The 21662-nt window shown below is 47.2% G+C and overlaps 2 protein-coding genes across 5 annotated transcripts in view; both read right to left on the bottom strand.

The window, feature by feature from the left end:
- Nucleotides 1–21659, bottom strand: part of LOC135386311 (trypsin alpha-3-like) — a 37935-nt gene extending 16276 nt beyond the window's left edge. For 2 of the 4 annotated variants that reach the window (XM_064616146.1, XM_064616147.1), the window contains exon 1: nt 293–328. In XM_064616146.1, the coding sequence (XP_064472216.1) occupies nt 293–325 (33 nt within the window). In that variant the 5' untranslated portion in view covers nt 326–328. Of the gene's footprint in view, nt 1–292; nt 329–391; nt 475–21571 lie in introns of those variants that run through there. The other 2 variants (XM_064616149.1, XM_064616148.1) reach the window with 2 other exon arrangements.
- Nucleotides 5343–21603, bottom strand: LOC135386308 (uncharacterized). Its single transcript, XM_064616144.1, has 2 exons — nt 21589–21603; nt 5343–8362 (listed from the first exon to the last, which is right to left on the bottom strand). The coding sequence occupies exon 2, from the start codon at nt 8318–8320 to the stop codon at nt 6227–6229; it is 2094 nt and encodes a 697-aa protein (XP_064472214.1). The 5' UTR covers nt 8321–8362; nt 21589–21603; the 3' UTR covers nt 5343–6226.
- Nucleotides 21660–21662: the final 3 nt, after the last annotated feature.

The raw sequence follows: 21662 nt of genomic DNA, 5'->3' as shown, positions 1-21662 counted from the left end.
CAAGCCCCCCTCCCGCAGTCGTCGCCTATGCCCTCTCCTGTGCTGTTATCGGCCTCAAGTGTGCTCCTTCGAAACTATTCGAATACACTCGGTTTGAACAGGACATTCGATTCCGAAAGCGAACTAAAAAAAAACAACGAATATTCCCACAACTCTAACACATTCGCTTTCTAAAGCAAAGTTTTCATTCGATGGCAGACGCAGGAGCATAAAACAGTAACGTCACATAATAACAAACAACAACAGCAAAAAAAAAACTGCTACGCTTAATTTTGAATAAGAGTTCTTTCACCTTCGCACTGCACGAATACATTTCATACTTCATACGCTTTGAATAAATTCATAATCCCATAAGTGTTCTTACGAGACAACGAAGCATGGTTGCACTTACCAACGCGGCTCTCGGCATTTTAATTTTTGATTTTTTTTTTCGACGGCTCGCCCGCAACACGGGGAGCTTTCATCGCGAAAACACCTTCTGCTTGTCACACAGGAACACCTGATGTAGGCAGTTTGAAGAACCGTAAAACAAACGATGGGTTACCCAAACGTATACCCTAGACGTCGCTTGGGTTCTCTCTGACGGCCCCTTCTTTCTTTGCGACTCCAAAGCAGACTTGTGCCCGTTACCAAAAAATAGGAACTAAATACCGTTACCCGTTACTTCAGAAAAAAGTAACTAAATACGTTACTCGTTACCAACATACAAAAGTAACGAGTTCTCGTTACTCACAGGTAACGAGTTACTTTTACGTTACCGCCGCATAGTTAAAGGAGCCAACAAACATGCCGTCATTCGACTTCAACTCATTATTAATGAGAAATTGCACTTCACAAGAAGCTGATACTCGAAATTTACATCAGTGATCTTCGTTCTTTTTCGTGTGAAGACATCTGCTGCCGAAGTGGGGCTGATCGGAGGTTATGAAAACACAAAAAAAGACACCGGTTTTCGTGCCACCGATCACCAACGGTTCTCAAAAACAGACGAGGGGCTGCGTCATAATTTAGGGCGCTCAGAAGCTTAGCAAAGACAAGAAAAGGCTAGAAGTAGAAACGCATTTTTTGTAGTTATAGCACAATTGGTGCCCATTCTTGGGAAGGAGTGATGGTTGGAGATTACGGAAGGGCAAGAGAAAAGACAAGGGCCTTCGTTTAAGACGATTCAGCATGTCAACAACACATCCAGGGAGGGACTGCAATGCTACTTTGAGTCACACGCGGTCGTGAGTCACGCAAGTCCACGCATTGCACCACACGGAGTGCCGAAATGTGCTCCCCAGCGCTGAAGAAAAGGAACGAGTAACGTCAGTAACGAGTTACCAATTTTTGTAACTGATTCCGTTACTATTACATTTTTTTTAAAGTAACTGAATCGTTACTTCGTTACCAAAAAAAGGAACCGTTACCAAGTAACGAATTAGGCACAACTCTGCTCCAAAGAGTGCTTCCGTATAAACCCCTTCTAAAACCACCCGATGTACATGGCAGACATGGGTAAGTTACTGAAAAACAGTAACTAAGAAAGTAACGAAGTTACAGTTTGCCTGTAAAAAATAGTAACTGAGTTACAGGTCCTCCTTTCGAAATGTAACTAGTTACAGTAAATTAGTTACTTTGCAGTTACCTTCTAAGAAGAAAAGGCCGAATAAATGTAATTCTCAAAAACATTGTTTTAGCACTTGTACTACCCCAGCGTATAGTTACGCCGTGCCTTAAGCGGAGGATTTCGCATGGGCGCTGTCGATAACTAAGACACCAGAGCCGAACATATGAAGCATTATACACGTACGTTAGTTCTATTTTTGTATCTATATTTCTCGAAACTAATGAAGCGTTAGATTATTTCACAAAAGCGTTGCCTTTTTCGACGACGCTCATAGTTGACTACGTGTAAGTATCACAAGCAAAGACAAGTAAGGAGCCTGTCTGCACCTACACTTGGCAACGTGGCGAATGGGAACGAGGATAGTTCTCCGGAAATCAGCGTTAAACCTTGCTTCCTTCGTGTCAGAAGTTATCAAATTCGCGATGAAATATTGGATTATAACTTCTCGTTCGTGTTCGATTTCTTCTGCCTACCGGGCAAGACCACGCTGGTGGAATGTGACTTGAACACCACTACAGAGACTCCGGTGAACGTGAAACAGTATATTAACTTCCCTTCGCAACAGGAGAGATCGTTGATGAGAAAGTCAACAAAATGCTCAAACTGGCCATAACTGAGCGGTCTACATCGGCGTACAACTCGCCGGTGGTCACAGTGAAGAAGTCGGATGGATCAAACAGACTATGCATCGATTTTTGGCCGAGACTATGCATTGACGTTTGAATGACGTGCTTGTGTTCCGTTCCTTCGTGGCGCTAAGAAAGAATTTTAAAGGTACTATAAAGCAGTCGAGGTCGAACCTATGCAATCAGCATGACGTGAGAGCGCTAGACTCAAATGTTCAGCACAAGAAGTAATATGCGCAGGAGTTTACTCTAAGTATTTTTAATTGGTAAATAAAAACGCAGTCAAGAATATCGGGGCGACACCTGGTGGGAAGAAGTCCTCAATTTGTCAAGCAACCCTGTAAACAAGGAGACCGATAAACAGATGGCTTTCCTGTTGGGATTTGCAAATACTATCTTTTGAGAAAATGTAATATGTGCGAAAGAAAACAAACAAAATCCGAATCTTGCACTCAGTAGCTAAACGTCTATACCTGGGCCTTGTTTCAGCACCGTGGCGCTGCTATCGTACGTCGCTCTGTTTTGCCCAGAGTCGTGCGCATGAGACATTTTCGCCGCCGTACTTGGCGGAGTTGGCGTTTCGTCGGTCTGCTTCACCACAGTGTTGCCAGTAGATTTAAATTTGCATTTTTTCGGGAGCTATAACGTCTATGTGAGCAAATTTTGCGGCATTTTACTCCTGAGGACGTACACAATTCAGGGCACACAAAACATAAGGTTGCACCTCGACTGCTTTATAGTACCTTTAAGAAATATGCACCATAGAACCCCTCTGATCGGTCACACAGGGTGGGGAAAACACGTGGTAAAACGTCGGAAGGAGAATAGGGAAAAACCTCAGTGTATAGGCTGGGGGATTCAGAGCAGAGTTGCAGTGAAGTGAGCACGGCTGAGGCCATGGCTCGGGACTTCGTGTGCGAGAACTCTGCGACGAAAGTTAACAATACAAAGGAGTGCGATGGATCGAGTGAGAACATCGCACTCATGCCGTGTGCGGCTGTGGACTTCCATAACATCAATGAAGCCGTCAACGCAAGAGCGCCGTGACCCCGTCATCTTCGGAAATCACTACTGAAGGTAGGACAAGCTCTACTTCGACCCTGGGACCGAGGCTACCTGTCGAGGGTCTCCGCATACACTGAATAAACCTCTATCCGAGAAACGTCATCATGACGTTGGTAGACAGACCGAAACCGAAACAGATCGGAAAGGGAGAGCTGGTTTCCACGAATGGGCACTTGTTCGCTGCCTCCTATTGAAAGAAAAGTAGAACCGAAGGTGGCGTCCCTTTCAGGGATCATCGTATTCTCCTCAAGGCCGTGGCTTTCGGGCGCGACCTTGTTCGCCACTAGCTTTGAACGTATAGTTCAACTCTACCAAACCGGTGGCGCTGTCGAACACTATGACGCCATTTGTTTACAAACAGGGAGAGGTCTGTTACTGTGCATGCTGTCACCGTGTCGTCGTAGAAGCATCGCCCCTGGTTGAAGTAAACTGAGCCTCCACTGATACGGAACAGCATATACGACCTGCACCCCTACGTCGTTGATTACGTAGCGCCACTACGCGGCATGGTGTTGCGTGCGTCACCGCCCGGTATACTTAAACTAAGTGCGGACTGGCCTGTTCAACTAAGCCGTCCCCTCGGCGTTGGTGAGGAACCACACCACACACGTGACACTCATACACACGTTTCCGGATACGATAGTTCTTGGTGCCGAGGCACCCGGCGTTACCCCCTTAACTGGGAAGGAACACATCATACCGAAGGCTCGCGGCATCCTTCGTGTGGCTGTAACTCTAGACATTAACAAATTCGAAGCCATTTCGAGTGCAGATGGTCCAGCCCTGAACGAACCTGAACGCAACGCCCATCTACTCGAATAGAAGGCCCAGCAGTTGAGGCAGCTGTTTCTTTCTCTGGTTCTTGCCGCTCCACCACGCAGGGGTCAACAGTATGCAACGCGCTGGTGTCCGGTAACTCCCCGTTGAGAAGCCGTGGGGCCTTTACGATACCATCAAAGTGTAAAATCAAAATGTAAGGCTAAGTGTACAGTGGCCATATTGAGCCTGAAGGCTTCTGTGAGTTTCAGATGACTTTACGCCTTCATTCACGAGAAATTTCATGACAATTCGTTGTTCGATGTGCGCGCTCACCTCGTTGTCGGCTGTCGTGGGTGGACGCGGTGGCCTGTCGCGTGTGAAAATGACGAAAAAGAAGCAGCGCGAGCCATATGTACACTCAGGAGACAGAAGGTCCCGGTTTGTCAGACGGACAGAAAGTCTCGCACACGTCAGGTCTACCAACGACAGCAGTCTTCCAATGTCAAGAATCCAGATCAATTGAATCATCCGACCGCACTGTCTTTGGCCGCACGGTCTACCAGCAATCGACCGCGAAGTTGCCCGTTGTGCAACAAACCACCTACGCAATACAATACTGCCACACGACAATTTCCCCGTCTGAGAAGTGCCGTGTCCTCCTGTCCCAACGCTTTGCTTCAGATACGGGTATGCAACCACGTTGCACAGGAATGACATTCATATCACTAACCTGATCATATATCCAGAAAGAAAATCTGAGACTGTGGACGAGAACGAAGCCCTCGAACAAGACATCATGTTTGCGTCCGTATTTTCCTGTGTTGATCTGCGTTTTCACGATGGCAGGTTCGTAACTTCAACTAGAACACTGTAGAGAGTGAACCAGCACGTTTGAACACTTTTTCCCCACGCAAACCGTTAATATCCCTGGGACATCCCTACAAGGTCGCGAAAGTCCTGAATATCTCGACATCCATAGGATATCTATGGGACATCGCATAATTCCATTGTGTTTTGGCCTAACTCCAGTAAACAACAGGTGCCCCTGATATGTCGGAAGGATATCGCACTGAATGTCCCACAACAAGCAGCCTGAAGACCCCAGGGATGTCTATGGGAGATCCAGGAAAGATTTGTTGGACCTTATACAGAGATGGTAACCTGAATTAAAAACGCAGTAGTTGAGTTGCCTTTCACTAACTGCTGTTCAACGTGCGAATTAACTGATCGAACGCTGAGCATAAAGGTCGCAAAATCTAACAGACGAAACCACTTGTTTGAAAGCTAGTTCGTACAGCTTTATTCCTGAAACCTTCGGAACAACGAATTATTATTATCAAAAATCGCTCTCCTTCTGGTTAATGGACAGTGAGATCAGGATTTACACACCATGACCAGATCGAGACTGGAGAAATTAACAGGGCTATCTGCATGCCACACAAACATAAGGCTGCTGCTGTCAGTTGTCATAGGAACCAGTAACTAAATGGCACAGAGAGGGTAAATATCACGATCATCGCAGAGTTCAACCCCAATAAAAATGAAGCAGCAATAACGTTCATTTCTACAAAGCGGTACAAATGTTAAACAAATGTGACATTCGCTCAGTAGAATACTGTGGCTGAACTCTAGCGTTAAAAAATGAAAATCTGATTATATGCATGCAATAATAAAAAAGGTATTTTGTACTGTATCTGCAAAAAAAAACTTTGAGAGTTTTCTGCTTGGGGCATGTATGAGTACGTTACCAGACTAGTACACCCAAAAACTAATACACTGCAATCATCGATGCATGTATAATGCGAAGCTTGGATCCGTTCTCTCACACTGATGTAAATAACCGATAATAGCAAGGCTATTCCCTTACTCTGGATTACGAGACGTGCAAAAGGTGGTACATGGGAAGTGTGTAGCGCGCATGAGCTCCCATTCATCTCCATCAGCATGTGACGCGTCAGCACTTACGGTATTATTCCACGAATACTGACATCTCTTTGTCGACATTTATAAAATGAAGTTTAAACTTCGTCGAAGACAACAACAATAAAAATAAACTACACACAAAAAAAGAAAGTAATGTTTTTCAAACACAGAAGAACTGCCTTTCTCATTCTTATCACAGCTGATATGTATCACAGATAAAAAAATCTAGCGCGCACAGCGCCCTTCACCACCTGACGTCCAGCACGTTGAGAAACGAGGCGATGTGGACCAGGCAAGCCGTGCCCAGCATGTCCAACTGCACCGTGCTTCCTGCGACCCTGCGGCACACAATCGAGTCCTTCACCACGCGCGTTATCTTAAAATAGTTTGCGTGCAGAAAGAACATCTTGACCCTCAACAGGCACCTGACCTCCTGCGGGGTCTTCTTCAACCTGTCGACGAGGCACCTCTCCAGCGTGCCCGTGTCGTACGTCAGCTGGAACGCACTGGCCCAGTGCCTCTTGCACGGCGTGTTCCCCTGGAGGACAAAGTGGACGGCTTGTTCCTGCAGGACGCAGTTTCTCTTTACCAGCTGCTCCACCTTCTTCATGGCCAGAGGAGCACTGCCACGGCACACAAAGCGCGTCACGGCATAGTTGTTCTTCATGGACTCAAAGAACTGCTCCAGGTCGTCCTCGTCAAACGGGACGCTCAGCTCAAACGTCTGCAGGGTCTTGTTCTTGCTGAGGACCCCAGCAAAGCACCTGGCTCCATCGTGCCGTTCGTCCAGAACGCCGTTGTTGTGGATGCACAGTTCAGCGAGGGTTTCGTTCCCCTTGAGGGCATCGCAGATTGCAGCAAAGTTGCACTGTTCCATTTCGGGACTGTACACCCACAGGCTCCTGAGACGAGTGTTCTTCAAGAGGCACTCCGACAGCAACTCGCACGTGTCGTCGTCCCAGGAGGAGAACCAGACCGTCAACAGTTCCACATGAGCTTTGGCCCTCTGCAAGTAGCAACACAGGAACCTAAAAGCATCCTTGTTCTCATCGTCGCAATCGAAATGGATGCTCCTGACTTGTTTCTGGTGATACAGAAGGTGACGCAGCTTTGCAATGCACCTCTCGGTCCACGTGAACAGCGACCTCTCTGGGGCAGACGTCAAGACCTCAGTGGCCATCGTGACGTCGGAGAAGGTGTTCTGCGATATGTCGCCAAAGTCCACCACGAGGCCGGACGTGTTTTCCTTCAGGCCTGCCAAAATGTACTGCACGCCAGCAGAGCTGTACCCCGTACCTTCCACCCGCAGCTCCTTCAGGGTCGTCGATGAGCGGATGGCTGCGGCCAACTCTCTGCAACTGGCGTTGTCCATTCGGTTGTAGGTGATGTCCAGGTGCTGCAGAGTTTGATTTGTGGAGAGCATATCCGCAAGCGCCCTCGCCCCTCTCCTTCCAAACCCGCAGTCTTCAAGCTTGAGCGACTGAACAGTCCCGTTGCACTTCAAGGCAGTTGCCACCCTCAAGACCCCTTCGTCTCTCAAGCAATGATTACTGTTCCACTCCACATTGACAGTGTCGTCAGTGAGATAGTGGCCCGTCAAGTCCAAGGAAACGATACTTTCGTTCGAGCTTAAGAGGACGTACAAATGTTTGGCCTGCGCCGAATTACAGCCACCCAAGGTGAGGTACTCGACGTTAAACTCGCGGAGGACCTTCTTCACAATCATTCTGCGCAGCGTTCGCAGATAGGAAGATAACAGCGCCTCGCAACAGCCATTGAAACAAAGTTTCCTCAAGGAGCCCTTCTTAGCCAGTATCTCTCCCAGAGCAGACACACAGCTGTCTGTTGTGTCCTGGAGGTCAATCTCAAAATGGTCCAAGTTCTTTGACGCTTCCACCACTTCCTGAATCAGCTGAATTATACTCTTCTCCAGGCCAAACGACCTAGATGGCTCTAAGGACACGTTGCCCAGTACCAGTCCTTGCACGTACGCTCTCTGCGACAGGACCCTCAGCAGGGGTTCCAGGATGCACAACGCGACGGCTTCGAAGCTGAAACGCCTCACGCAGCAATGCCTCTTCAAGAGGAGGCAGGCCATCTTCAGGGCAAAGGACACGCAACTGTTCTCTCCCTGCACAATTCGGTAGGACTCCAGTACCAGTTGCCCTGGTTCCTTTTCGAGGAGTTGGACTCCAATGTGCCAGAGCAGCTTGTTCCACGAGAGGAGGTTGTCCAACACCCAACATTCGCCGAAGTCGTCCGAGCTGCATCCGCCGGATGCCACCAAACGCTCGCAGAGCACCGCTGGAAACTCCGGGATGGACGTTTCTTCTTCCATGGTTGCAAGACATGAAGATAAACCTGAAGTGCTGCTATGATGCTGAAAGAAATTATTTGTCTTATAATTTCATGACATAGATTGGTGCCATTTTTCCACATTCTGTCTGCAAATAGAACGGCCCTGCAGCGCGCGTCCCAATTATACCCGGACAAACCTATAGATTTTTTTTAGATACCCGGACATAGTATCTAAAAAATGATACTGCTCTGCTAAAAAAATAATTAGTTTTGAATAACTAACAGAAAAAAAATTGGGGGCATCAATTGTTAACCAGCGATTCTCAGTGAACACACATGGACAGGGCCCCCGTGTTTCAAGGTTAGACCTGGTAAAACCCGTTTTTACCCGGGTTTACAACGTCACGCACGTTAGAAACCCAAAAAACCCCAAGAGCTACCCTGGCAAAGTGCCACTGCAGCAGCCAATACAGAGACTGGGGAACGCTTATGCACTGCACGTTCAGCATGGCTGATCCACAATTTTACCCAGTTTTGCAGCTGCTGCAACAATGCAAGACTTTTTACCCCCTCGATTTTCAAAAGAAACATAAACGGCAAAAACACGAGGCCATACACATGGTCCATCAGACCAACTCCAACGGCAAGAACACGCACGTGCCTTTCACAGGTCAGACCCAGACCGAGGCAACCCCAACAGAACTGATGTCATCCGTACTACAAGACATATGTTGTGTTTTCACGTGGCTTGTAGAGATAGCTGACAGCGTCTAATAAGCACCAAAATTTACACTGATGTTGGGTTCAGTGAATACAGACAGTTTCATCAGAGAAACGAAAAAGGGATGCAGGCAGTTCCACACGAGTCCTTGTGCAGACAGCCAGAAAGAACAGCAGTACGGGCACGTGAAAAGATTAACTTAAGTTTTTAACTTAACTAGGCATGAGATACTCACACATCCGAAACAGGTTCTTGGCCTTCTCTGTGTACAGGACAAGTTTCTCGTCAAAACAGGTCCTAACAGCGAAAATATCCTTTACAGCGATGCTGCACTTCCTCGAGTGCAGCGAGACCAGTCTTGGGTAGTAACTAAGTTAGTTTTAACTTGTAACTAGTTACTTTTGGGGTTAACTAGTTACAGTAATTAGTTACATTTCCAGAAAAGTAGCTTTTAACTGAAACTAGTTACTATTTCTGTGAATGTAACTGCAAAATGTAACTAGTTACTCGAATAAATGTCGATCCTTTTTTACGTACGTACACACGTCGTATTTTTCCCTGTGGGAGAGACACATATTGACTTATACAGCTTCTGGTTAAGTGCAATAATACTTTTATCACACTTAAGTAAATGTAAATAAATGTATGTTTTTAACGATTGTATCACCCTCTCATGGTCATTTTTATAAAAAGTAACTGTAATGTAACTAAGTTACTTTCTCACAGTCACTGTAACTGTAACTAGTTACTTGACCAAGAAAGTAACTATAGCTGTAACTTAGTTACTTAACCAAGAAAGTAACTATAACTGCAACTCAGTTACTTTCTGGAAGTAACTTACCCAAGACTGAGCGAGACTCCTCCAAAAAGCTGCGCAGACCTGTCTGCATATCTCCAGTCCCCTGTGCGGTCGCAATTGACGTACCGCTGCTCGGATGCCATAGGGCACAAAATTGAGCACCGTAACGTCGCTACATCGGTGTAGACACTGCCAGTGAGACAGACCATTCCCAGAATGCAACACGCACCATGCCGCAACAGCTGCAGCCTCAGCAGTACAACGTTGAAACAGCTGATGCTCTCGTACAGGGGGAGACCCAGTCGCGGCAGAAGGCGCACGCGCTTGCCATCGGGGGGGGGGGGGGGGGGGGGGATGGGTTCGGAGAAAATTAGGCATGGGCGTGGAGTTGCCACTCCGGAGTTGGAATGATTCCAGAATCGTTCCAGATTCAGCATGGCACGGAATGAAATTGGAATGGGACGGCGGAAAGTGTCCTAGGAATGGGAATGGAATGGTCTTTGGTACCCCGGTGGCAGTTTCTGCCCTCGCACCCTTTGTGCCATACCTGCATGTGGCCGAGAGTGAAATAACCTCGTCTTCGTGTTTTTTTCCGTGCCTGGTAACGTCGATTCCCCCTAGCTCTGCTGGACCTGCCAGTGTGGTTACCGGTCCTTTACTTCTATAGAGGGAATTAACGGAACTAGCATCACATATTTTGTCGACGAGCAGACCGCTCTCAAGAGCTCGCCCATAAAGAGAAGAATTTTAAGTCGGATATCTCTGCACAAGAAACCTTGTGGCGTGCGGAACAGTTTGGTTATCCGGCCTCGCAAGCGCGGGAGGATGTTGGAAGAAAATGTTGGGGGTTCTTACAGCTATGCTGCAAGAGGTTTATGCACCGTCGCAAACGCGTGTCGTCAGTTGAAAAACCCAAAGACCTGCGGAGGGCAAACGTCAAAGGCAGGAGGGCAGGGGGCGTCACCAAACACCCGGAAAGGGCGTAGGGCGAGGGGACAGATCTCGACGAATCACTGCGATGCAAGCTCCGAATAGTTTCGTTTTTTTTTCGTTCCGTGTTAGTACTGTGAAGCAACTGCGGTTATGAGTGGTGTGTGTGGAAAAGACAAGGCTTCGGAACAAAGTAGGGGCGGGGGAGGCAGTACGCATCGTGGGCCAACTTCAGGGGAAACTGTAAAATCCTCAAAAAAAAAAAAGAAACGTGCAGAAACTCAGGCAGCACAACTGAGTACAAGGACTTTTGATAAGGTACTGTGAGCATTACCATTCAATCACTGGTATTGCCAGAAAAAAAAAAAAAAGGGGGGGGTTCTGTGCATTCACCCCCCCCCCCAAAATGGTACCTTAGCTAGTGCATCTGGGAGAGGGAAATGCTAGGAAATCCTCCTCTCCCATGGAAGGTCCTGACGGAGCCCCTCCGGAATTTTTTTTTCTAGCTATGCCGCTGCATACCACAGATCGGAAAAACGGTGCTCAGCTTCAGTACCTCACACAGAACACAATGTGCGACATAAAAAAAGACATCTTTCTTTTGGGAAAGAGCTCAAAGCTAAAAAACACTTCACTCCTTGTGGAGTGAAAAATACTGGTACCCTGACGCTGATACAAAAGTAACAGGATTAATCCGTTGCATCGTTTGCGATTTATGCGTGAACCAAACCAAAATTTACGCCTTTTGCTCTCCTCTCCTTCTCGTGAAATGTAGAAATGTGGAGCGCCCTGTCACTGTTTTGAGGAGACCAATGGGAGGCCACTCTGCACTGCTGGGCTTCTTGAGGAAGAGAGAAGCGGGAAAGCATAAATTACGTGTCTGTCCGCACATAAATCACAAAGGACGCAACAATGAATCCTGTTCCTTTGGTATTGGGGCCAAGGTAACGGCATTTTTCATTCCGCGAGTCCTCCGCTTCCGAGTGTCGTTAAAGGTGCAGTCAAAGACCCTTCCAGAAATTCCCCAGTTCTGCTTAGGCATTCTTGTACAGGAACAAGCATCTCCTAGCTGACCTGCAGTGCGAAAGGAATGATCCGCATGCATTTGAAGGAGCTCTCGATTTGATTGATTCGGGTTCCAGGTTTTTTGAGCCTATAATTTTTGAGACCACACCACTTTCGAAAGTCAAGCAATGCCAATGTTCACACAACACGTGGGTTGCCACATAAAAATTAATGGAGAAAATTCAATACCGTGAAGGTCAGGTACTGCCTGAATCGAAATGAAATTTTCCGTCCACGAAACAGACATCCCTGCGTTCGACACTGCCGAACAACCTACTTAGCTAACTTTGTTCGTCCAAAAAAGTGCTTAGGTATTAAATAAACAAATTTTAAGGGACAGCGCTGCTCCTGCGGAGGCTCCGCCAACATTGAGGTCGGCATGATGTAAACTCTCCGACAGCAGGAATGAGAGGGCTTCACCGAGGGGAGAGAGGAGCCTTTCAGACTTCCACCAACGCTGCAGCATAACTTTTCTCAAGGCCGTGCCCTGATTGGTGGAGTAGAGAATGACGTCTTAGCCTTTTTTCCAGAGAAGGACTTCCGGCGTACATTCGACATTCGGGGACTGCTCTTGTCGCGTATTCCATCGAATACCAGTCAGGCTACGCTACTTTGCGTGATTATTCGTTTCTTCAGAAATCTATGGGCGATGTTCGTTCGCGCAAGACGCGTGAGCGCTCTAAACTACCATCTTAAGATTGGTACCGGCGTCTTCGCATCGCTTTTCTCTTGTCAATGACGTATCTTTTAGGGTACAAGGTTGAGCCGTCGAGTTTTAATGAATTAAAGTTTGGCGCGTCTCGAACGTGTGCTGCCATCTCCATAGTGTGTCGCGCACTAAAATATTTGCGAATTCGGGCTCAATAGAAATCGACTTATAGTCCTGGAATTCTACAAAATGTGTCGTTGACAAGGGCAAAGCAAGGAGAACACGCCAGTGCTTCTGTTTTTATACGATATTTTATGCCGTTCCTGAGCTGTGTGCGAACGAACTTTCTCTATTCTCTTGCGCAAGTGACTGCCCCTTAAAGTAGCACAGAAGTCATTTTAACACCCAGTTTTCTTCCTATAAAACTGTTAAGTTTGCCAGTAAGATGCACCATGCGAAGTAATTTACACTACAGAGTCATAATTATGGCAGAAATTGAATTTAAAATACGCCGCAAAAAGGCGACCGTGCGCAACGGTGGTGAAGAGCAGTACCAGCCTGTGATCTGCCTGGAACCTCGAGCTGACGCTATAAGGAGAACGCTCGCTGATTGGCCTAGAGAAATGTTGTCTGCTACTCCGCTGTCGTCTGCTACTCGGCTGTTCGGGGTTCTGATAAAGCCTTTCTCCTTGCCTCGGTAATGCTTCGGCCGCTCCTTCTATCCCCAATTCTCCGGGAAAACTGGCAAAACAGGTTTACGGCGGCAAAGGGACAAGGCGCTGACCCCCACTGACCGGCAAACCAGAACGAGTCTCCTTATGCCGTCATCGGTGACGTGCCATCATACCTCCTCATCCTCGTTATAGCTGGAGTGGCGAGTTAAGGGTGAAGGCGCGGAGCTACGTTTATGCGAGTTTTTTTCTGGGAAACAAATTGCACAGATCAAAACCTTTCGCGCTATTCGGTATAATGACACACACACTTTCATCAGATGTCTTAATCTGAAATTTTTTTGGATGGCCCTCTGTACTCCTTTAAATCCGATTTTTCACAATAGTTCACCCACCCCAAAACGAACAAATCATCGAGAATTCGGGTGAAACCCAATATCTACCCCGAAATCCTCGCCGTCCTTCAACTTGTCGTTCTCGGTAAACCGTCGGAAGATTGGACCGTAGTATCCGCAAAGAGAGCTATCTGTGACAACCTGTACGTCCTCCGTCAACGATCCCCTCCTGCGGGAGTCAAAGACGATCCTTTGTGGAGCTCGGGCAAGTGTTTCGACGCCTCGGTCATTCACTGCCCGCAGTTACGAGCGGAAATATAAAGGTTCTTTTTCTTTTCTCTCGTTCCGGTGTCGCAGCTGCGGCTCGTTTCGTGTGCCTTTCGTTTCACCCGAAAATTCCCCGGTGACGTATCAGACAGAGATCGTAGCACCTGATTTCTTCCCGCACCTTCTGTAAATAGGGTTGCCGCCTTTCGTAGTGAAAAAAATACCGGCTGAGGGAGAGGAGGTGGAATAGAGGGAAAGGATCGTGGGAAAGGGAAGTGGATGAGGGGTGGAAGAGAACAGGTCCCCCAAACTCACCTCGGAAAAGCGTGCAACGAAGAAGGCCGCCACTAGATACCCCACTGTTGCCGTACCGGACCACTTCAGCGCGCTAAGTTTAGCGGCAAAATGTTTTTGTTGTTTCTGCGAATGAATCTAGTCTTTATATGTCCAAATAAAACGCGTATAACAACTTTCTGTGTCGTGTTTCACTTTTTGGTCCCGTTTTTCAACGTGTTGAGCGATTGGAAGGATCTAGTGCACGGCTGCGTGCATCACATAGCGTACCTGTCGTACCAGGCGCAGTCGTCCGTTTCTGCTTCGGTGACTTGGCCTGGCTTGGATTGTGCTTCAACTGGATCTTTAGCGCGCTACAATCAAACGAAAGCCAACGTCTGGTAACAATGGGGTATCTAAGGGCGGCCTCCGGCATTGCACGCATCGGGATAGGAACAAATACATGGGAAAATGGCGACCTTGGGGGACCTGGAAGAGAACACACAGAAAACAGAGAGATAGAGAGAGAGCTCATGATAACACGAGGAAACATATGTTCCTGTGTGCAATAATAATAATAATAATGAATAACTAAGGAAAGAATTGGTGACTGCGGAGTTGGGTCTACGCTCCAGATTTATTCAAGCTGTAGTGGAACGTTGAAGGGAAAACCCCGCAAAAGCCCATATGAAAGGTCTTGAATCACAAATACCGGCAAAATTGGCTGCCGGTATCACCTTCCTACCGGCAACCGGCAGAGCGAGCAAATACCCGGCCGTGCCGGTATAATACTGGCCTGGTGGCAACCCTATCTGTAGATAGCACCCAATTTTTCCCTCCTGCATTTGAAAAATAGTTTCAAATTTTTTCCCGCATAGTTTCAAAATCAACTAGGAAGGATGTGGCTCCCCCCCCCCCCCCCCCATGTGTAATCCACAGGGGCTGTGGTGAAAAGCAAAATGACCAAAGGATACGTAAAATACTTTACTTTTTCACGTATCTCTCATACCCTAAAAACCAGTGATGGCCGCTAACTACTTCTACGGTAGTTTAACTATAACTACTAACTACTTCGCGATGGAGTAGTTTAACTAGTAGTTCAACTACCTTTGAGGGGAGGTAGTTAAAACTTCTTCTTTAACTACTGCAACGTATTTTAACTACATCTCTAACTGCTTAACGTTGTCCATCAACCCTAATCCCATTCTTTAGTGTTCTCGGACACCTAAATATGAATCACAAGCAGCGATAAAAGTGAAGATTTAGTACACAAGCACGGCACAATTGCTCTGCACCTCCGTTCTCAGCAAATGTTGTAGCTCAAGGTAAAAGTCGGAAGCACAATCGTGCCGTAAAGCTTGCGGCAAAATCGGGAGTACATAGTTGGCGCCTGCAGTAACCTAACTACTGTAGTTAACTACTCGAAATAGTAGTTTAACTAGTAGTTGCACACTACATTTCTGCAAGTAGTTCATAACTACTTTTTAACTACAATCAGGTAGTTTAACTAGTAGTTTAACTACATGTAGTTAACTACTGGCCATCACTGCTAAAAACAGAGCTTCACCGCACGGCACGCTGTGCGGTGAAGCTCTCTGTTCCGGGTGCACAATGAAAACTGGGGAAAATGCAAGACATAATAAGCAAGTTAGAGTGACAATAGTTCAGTGGGTGCGGGTATGGGTGTGCTTTTCGTTTGTTGTAACAGGTCCCTCAAACCTGAAGGAGTGCAGCCTACTGCATGAAAGTCTTGTTTTTCTTAAATTAAACCGTTTGATGCTCTCGACGTTTTTTTTTCTTCTTTACTTGTGAACCGTTATCGGCGGGAACTTGTACATTGTTTTTTCGCGCTCTACAATGCTTCGAGGAACAAGAATGCAGAGCTAGAGGAGCCGATTGCGTTGGGGCGTCCGTTGCGAGACCCCGAAGGTGAACTGCGTGTATGGGTTGATCAGCAGCTGATTCGAGAAAAAGAACAAAACCTCAGAAAGGCAGGCCTGGGGCAGAAAAAAAGGGCATACCGGGAGGCGGGAGGGCTGAACAAGAAGAAGAGGACGCTGCTAGCTGACTCGTGTGCAAGCATTCAGTGCGAGTGGGAATAGTGATCTTTGGCAGATCTCCCAGCCTAGGACAGTAGAAGGCCATGGCAGTGTCTGATGACAAGAGGTAACCTAGATTCCCAACTACACAGGTTTGATGCAGTGGCATCTTGGTCAAGTCAGCCTAGTGAACAGTGGGGGGCCACAGCTCGTAGTTTGTAATTAGCTGGAGAGGTCTTGCCTATTTTCGGGCGGCAGTCTGCACAGAACTTAAGGGGAGACTTCGCAAGGATCAAAAAAAAAAATTAGGTGAGCATCACACTGAACACAGACCGCTCCCTCGATACCGAATACAACATTCGCTTTCATTTTGAGCGAGTAATTAAGTCGTAAATAATGACAATACCAAACCGAAACCAAAATGCAAAGCGGGCAGCGGTTCACCCAGAGGAAGATACTGTGACGTCACCCAGCAATGTCGTCTGCTATCAAGCTTACACTCTTCCGTGCCGGATGACGTCGGCGGCGTTGCTTTCAGCGCCCTCTTGCTTCACAAAGGCCGAAGCACTGACTTCGAAATAATTTGTTCGAATAAAATCTGCGCGCTTTGGGAATGCGACATTTCGTACGTATGTTCCTGACACCGCAAGGGTTGCTGCTGTGCCACAATCTTTGCGGTGATTTTGTTGCGGAGTCCCACTTTAAGTAGTCAGTCAGAGTGGCCTTTTACAAAGTGTGCATTACACACCCAAAGGTCTCAAGGAGAAGTTTAAAGCATATGCACCCGAGCAGAAAGAAAGTGCTACTCAATTCGCGGATCACCTGACACAACATATATGACAAATGGGTTAGAACTTCCAAAACTGGGAAAGCCTTTCAGTCCGTCCTCGACCAAGTCCTAACGGTACAGTCTGTTCCGAAGCGCAACACTACAGTGGCTGCATTTTTAAAGGACAACGGAAACGAAATTTGTCCATTGCAAAATGGGGACCGAACAAGGTGTAAATATTATGTAAAATTATGGTGCCACTAGTATTTTGCAAGTACGCTGTGCGGATGGCCATATTTCTGACGATTACGAGAGCGCTGGGCCGCCCACTCGACACGATCGCCCATGGAGCGCGCCAAGCATTGCGGGAAAATCTGAGGAGCGCGTGACGTCAAATATCTCTCGCGCTCCATGTGCGGCTGCCCTGCACAAACACGGCGAATTCTGAATAACGCCTGAAGATGTTTGATTCGGAGATCTCGTGGAAGTCTGAAGACAATATATCCTATGAGAGATAGGTTCGTACATGCTTCTTCGTCTCCGTTCTTTCCCCGTAGCAGGAATTAGACGTACGCCGAAACACCAAATGAAATGAAGCGAAATGAAAGTCAGGAACTCCAACAGGAGAGCCAACGTGCGTCACTTCCGTGGTCTGCTACGGCGGCACGGCGACGCTCACCAGGGGCTCAGAGTGCTCCACGGCCGAATTTTATATCGCGATTGTGGCGGCGTTTCAACTAATATATGCAAATCTAAGTCGAATTCCGGATTGTTTTGGTACACATCGCAATATGAGGCAAATAGCTTTGCAGCCTATTTTCGTTTCCGTCGTCCTTTAAAGGAAGCTGTATATTCAAACTGTGCTGCAAGTATGGGTTGACAGGTACATGAAGGCACAGGGCTTTTAGGAGGCGTGAGCACCTCGAATAGTGTTGATGTAATGCGGTCTACCGACAGGAACCTGAGTAAGTCTTGTCCTGGGACGCAAGCACATTGATACTGGCGTGGGAACATGGAACCAGACATTGTGCCATCGAGTGCAAGACTGGTTCCAGTGGGCTGAACAATGGATGCTGGCTACGTGGAGAATTTGTGCACAGGCCAGGGCACTGTCCGAAGAGCACGGTGGAAAATGACGCAAATAACTCTCATATGATTGGGCTCATTTCTGGTCATGTGAATAATGGTAGCTTTGGTAGGCCTAATGGACAGCCACACAAATGGCGGCACACTTAAAGTACCATGCCACGGTGCACAAAGAGAATGTGGTAACAGGCGCATATTCTGCAAGAGGTGATGTGTTTAGACCTCCACAATGTAGAGAAGCGGAGAGTCAACGGACAAAAAGTCCACGTACTGCTGGACACAGGCGGTAGTAGATGGCAACATGCTTACTATTTAGTCTCTTTTATGTATATCGTACAGAACTTGGCGCTACATGTCCTTTAAAGGGAGACTCCACTCTCAAAAAACGTGTCGAAATAACGGTGCAACATCCATCCATACTGTATGATGCTTCAGTGGACACAGTTTCTCATCCCCAATTAGCGCAGATAATGAGAAAATGAATATTTTCCTTCGAGCGACTCGGTGCTCCTCCACGGAAGAGCGGTCCAGCAACACTGGGCTTCACCTCACCGGTACTCTTCTCATGCTCCTTTCCGCGCATTCACACGAGCGACGTTCCCCCCCAGTAGCGGACGATGTGAGAACCGTCATAGCCTTCTGAGCGCGAGCGCTCAACGTCCAGTGTTCATCTACACTGCTAACCATCGGGAATATCCCACAACACAGTCACAAGGTATTCTGTAGCAGACGACAGGAAAGATGCCGACGGTGTCGTCTGCTAAGTGTGCAGTACGCCACTCCCGATATTCTGCGCCGTGCGAATGCTCGCATAACACGGGACGGAACTTCGTCTCTGTGAGCGGTGTTTTTGCGTTTTCTTCCGCAAGAATCTTCCGCGAAGATGTCGCTCATGTGAATACACAGTTTCTGTAAGTTCTTTTCTATCGGTGGCGAACGATTTACAATGAAATTGAGGAAGCAGACGTCTCGTCATCCGAATCGCACGAAGCAGTCACCAAGTGCATGCCTGAAACTACGTAAGAGGTGCTTCTTTCTAAAGTTGATTATCATCATCATCCTACACGTTTTCATAAGAGCTGCCGCTGTCGTCTGCTACGGTAGCCGTACGTCCGCCTCTGTGCGTTCAAAATTAATTTCCATTGTCGAATCACGATTAGAGGTGAGTGTAGGTAAGCAAACTTGGACCAGCACCCGCACAGTACCTGCACCCGCAGCAGCAAGAATTTTATCTGGGCGACCCGCAGTGCTGTCTGTATACCCGCACTGAGACCCGCAGGGGGAAGTGTTCCTCGCCCGCTTTACCGCCGTTTCTATTTTAAAACAATGGATATTCTGGGTGTTGGCTACGTGTCTCGGACGGCTTCAATCGTACGCCAATAAAACTGCAATTCGACAGAGAGCCATATACGATTATATGAGCCATGTGATTAAGGAACTGCATTAATAATCGAACTCGCCTATGGCCCATGACACAGGGCACTGCTGAGCTTGCGTTTGACAGAGAGGGATCACTTAGTTGGCCATGGAGTGAGGGTAATACGGGTACACCCGCAGTTTACCCGCTACCGTCAGCGATCTACCTACCCGCAAATCGTACCGATGTGCGGGTAGCTGCGGGTACCCGCTGGTATACCCGCACCCGCGCTCAGCTCTAATCATGATGCAGACCTTGCAGGCCGAAGAGTTGCGCCCCTAACGGACAGGCTCATCAAGGGGTTGCTGATTATTACATGGTCGTTACAATCTAGTAAGTCATGGTAAGCAGCCGACGACCCACACGGGGTACAGGAGGCTGAGAGGGAGGCTTCGGGAGTTTCGGTTTCGTTTTGAGCTTCCCAGCTCTCTTGTCAACTAACGAGTCCCAAGAAATCCAAATTGCCCCGCAGCCTCCCTTTAAAGGGGGTCTTTAAACCGCGGACCTGACAAGGGATCCTGTCCTTTAAGTGACCTTTAGAGAGGGGGGTTGTGAAACCATGTCCGAGCTCTTGCGGAAGTGACTTTGTAAGGATTGATTCGTGTGAAAAGATTGATGCGTAAAATGTCTCTGCGTCCCCGCCCCCCTCCCATTATTCCCCTCGCCCATTATTTTGGAGCGAAGTCTTATCGTGGGAGAAAGCAAGTGCGTAGGTTTTCATGGTAATGTGAATGCGTGTAAAGAGAGAGCCGGCCCCGCAGAACTGCCTTCTGGCATGCACGCGCCGATAAAACGTCGCTTCGCTTTTGTCCGCCAACATTTCTGAGCGCTCTTTTTATTCCACCGCTGAAGCTGGCTTGAAAAACTTGCAGTTTTTGAAACCAAGCCACGCAGATAGTGGAGACACTGCTTCCCAAGCACCTTGAAGTAGACTGTCTCGAGCCCTCGATTGGTTCCGAGATCGAAGTATGTGCAAAACTTAATATATCGCACAATTTTTTTTCAGCTTTTGTTTAACCAATCAAATGGCACAGACTGTCACATTAAGCTTCTACGAATGAAGGTAGTTCCACCATTTCACCCCCTCGTCCAAGGAGACAGTGTGTGCATTGTGATATTTATTTTATTTATTTTGAGAGCTCAAGTGGCCAAGGCATTATAAAAAAGAGTGGCAGAGAGAGAGTGAGATACACACACACACAATTCGGATGAGGAATTTTGAGGAATGTACACAATTTCAATAATCTAGCTGTTGCCAACAATCCCCCCCCCCCCGAGCGTGGGGGGGAGTTATACACATGGACAGACACAAATGGACAAGACCCAATGTTGCCAACAACTAGCGTACACCAGCTTGGCTGCATACCCAGCGTCTCGCAATAATCTACCACGCACAAGATAAAGAATGCTCTACAGTCCTCTTTCCGAGAAAAAAAAATGTATTCAAAAATAACTATAATTACAATGAGCACTGGAGAACGCAACATGGAGAAAAAGGAAGCAAGCAAGACGAACTTGTTTGCTTCCCTTCCGTTTTCACACAGGCTTCTCATTTTCTTGTTCAAAATGTTAACCAACATTATAAAAAACGTGAGAGATATGTAGGATAAACAAATCGCACACTACTGAGGTGTGCGATTTGCTTACCCTCCGATTTTTCTAAAAACCACAACATAAAAATGCTTCCATCGCTGCAGACGACACAAAGATGCTGTATCATGCAGACGCAGATTCATAGCAGAAGAGCCTGCAGGAACACATGTGACAGCCCGTTTGTGCCACGTGTGTTTGCGCGTCCTTCTGATATGAATTACACACCATACTAAATCACATATATTGTTACGCTAGCTGTACATAAGTCTATGAGACGCTGTGCTCCTTAAGATAAACATATCTGCATCGAGCGAGGCTGTATTCCTCAGTTATTTAGTGTTAAATCACGAATATATGTCGGAGCACTTGTCAAATGGCCGCGTGAGCTGTTAACAAACACGTAACTTTGCACACGTTTCCATGACACACTACCGCATAAAATGTAAGGAACAAAAAACAGTGCGATGGTCGTGAAACGTAATTGTCCCTTGTATATCACGCCCTTGCAACGAATATTGCCTGATTTCACACGTGACGCAAACGTACACAATCACAGTTCAATCAGGAAGTAACGTATCAAACAAAAACTGAGATACATTTTACTTCTGTAACAGTTACTACATCAGAAGCCACTAATCCTAACTGCTAATCAAGTAATGAATTGCCAATATACTTACATAGAAACAAAACAAACCTGCAATCACGTTGCTAAGCAGAAATGAAACATGCCGCCATGAACGCCACCATGAAGGCTCAGCTTGACTTGAC

The sequence above is a fragment of the Ornithodoros turicata genome, chromosome 2 (assembly GCF_037126465.1).
Source record: "Ornithodoros turicata isolate Travis chromosome 2, ASM3712646v1, whole genome shotgun sequence".
NCBI classification, from domain to species: domain Eukaryota; kingdom Metazoa; phylum Arthropoda; class Arachnida; order Ixodida; family Argasidae; genus Ornithodoros; species Ornithodoros turicata.
This window is presented reverse-complemented; position numbering and strand designations above follow the sequence as displayed.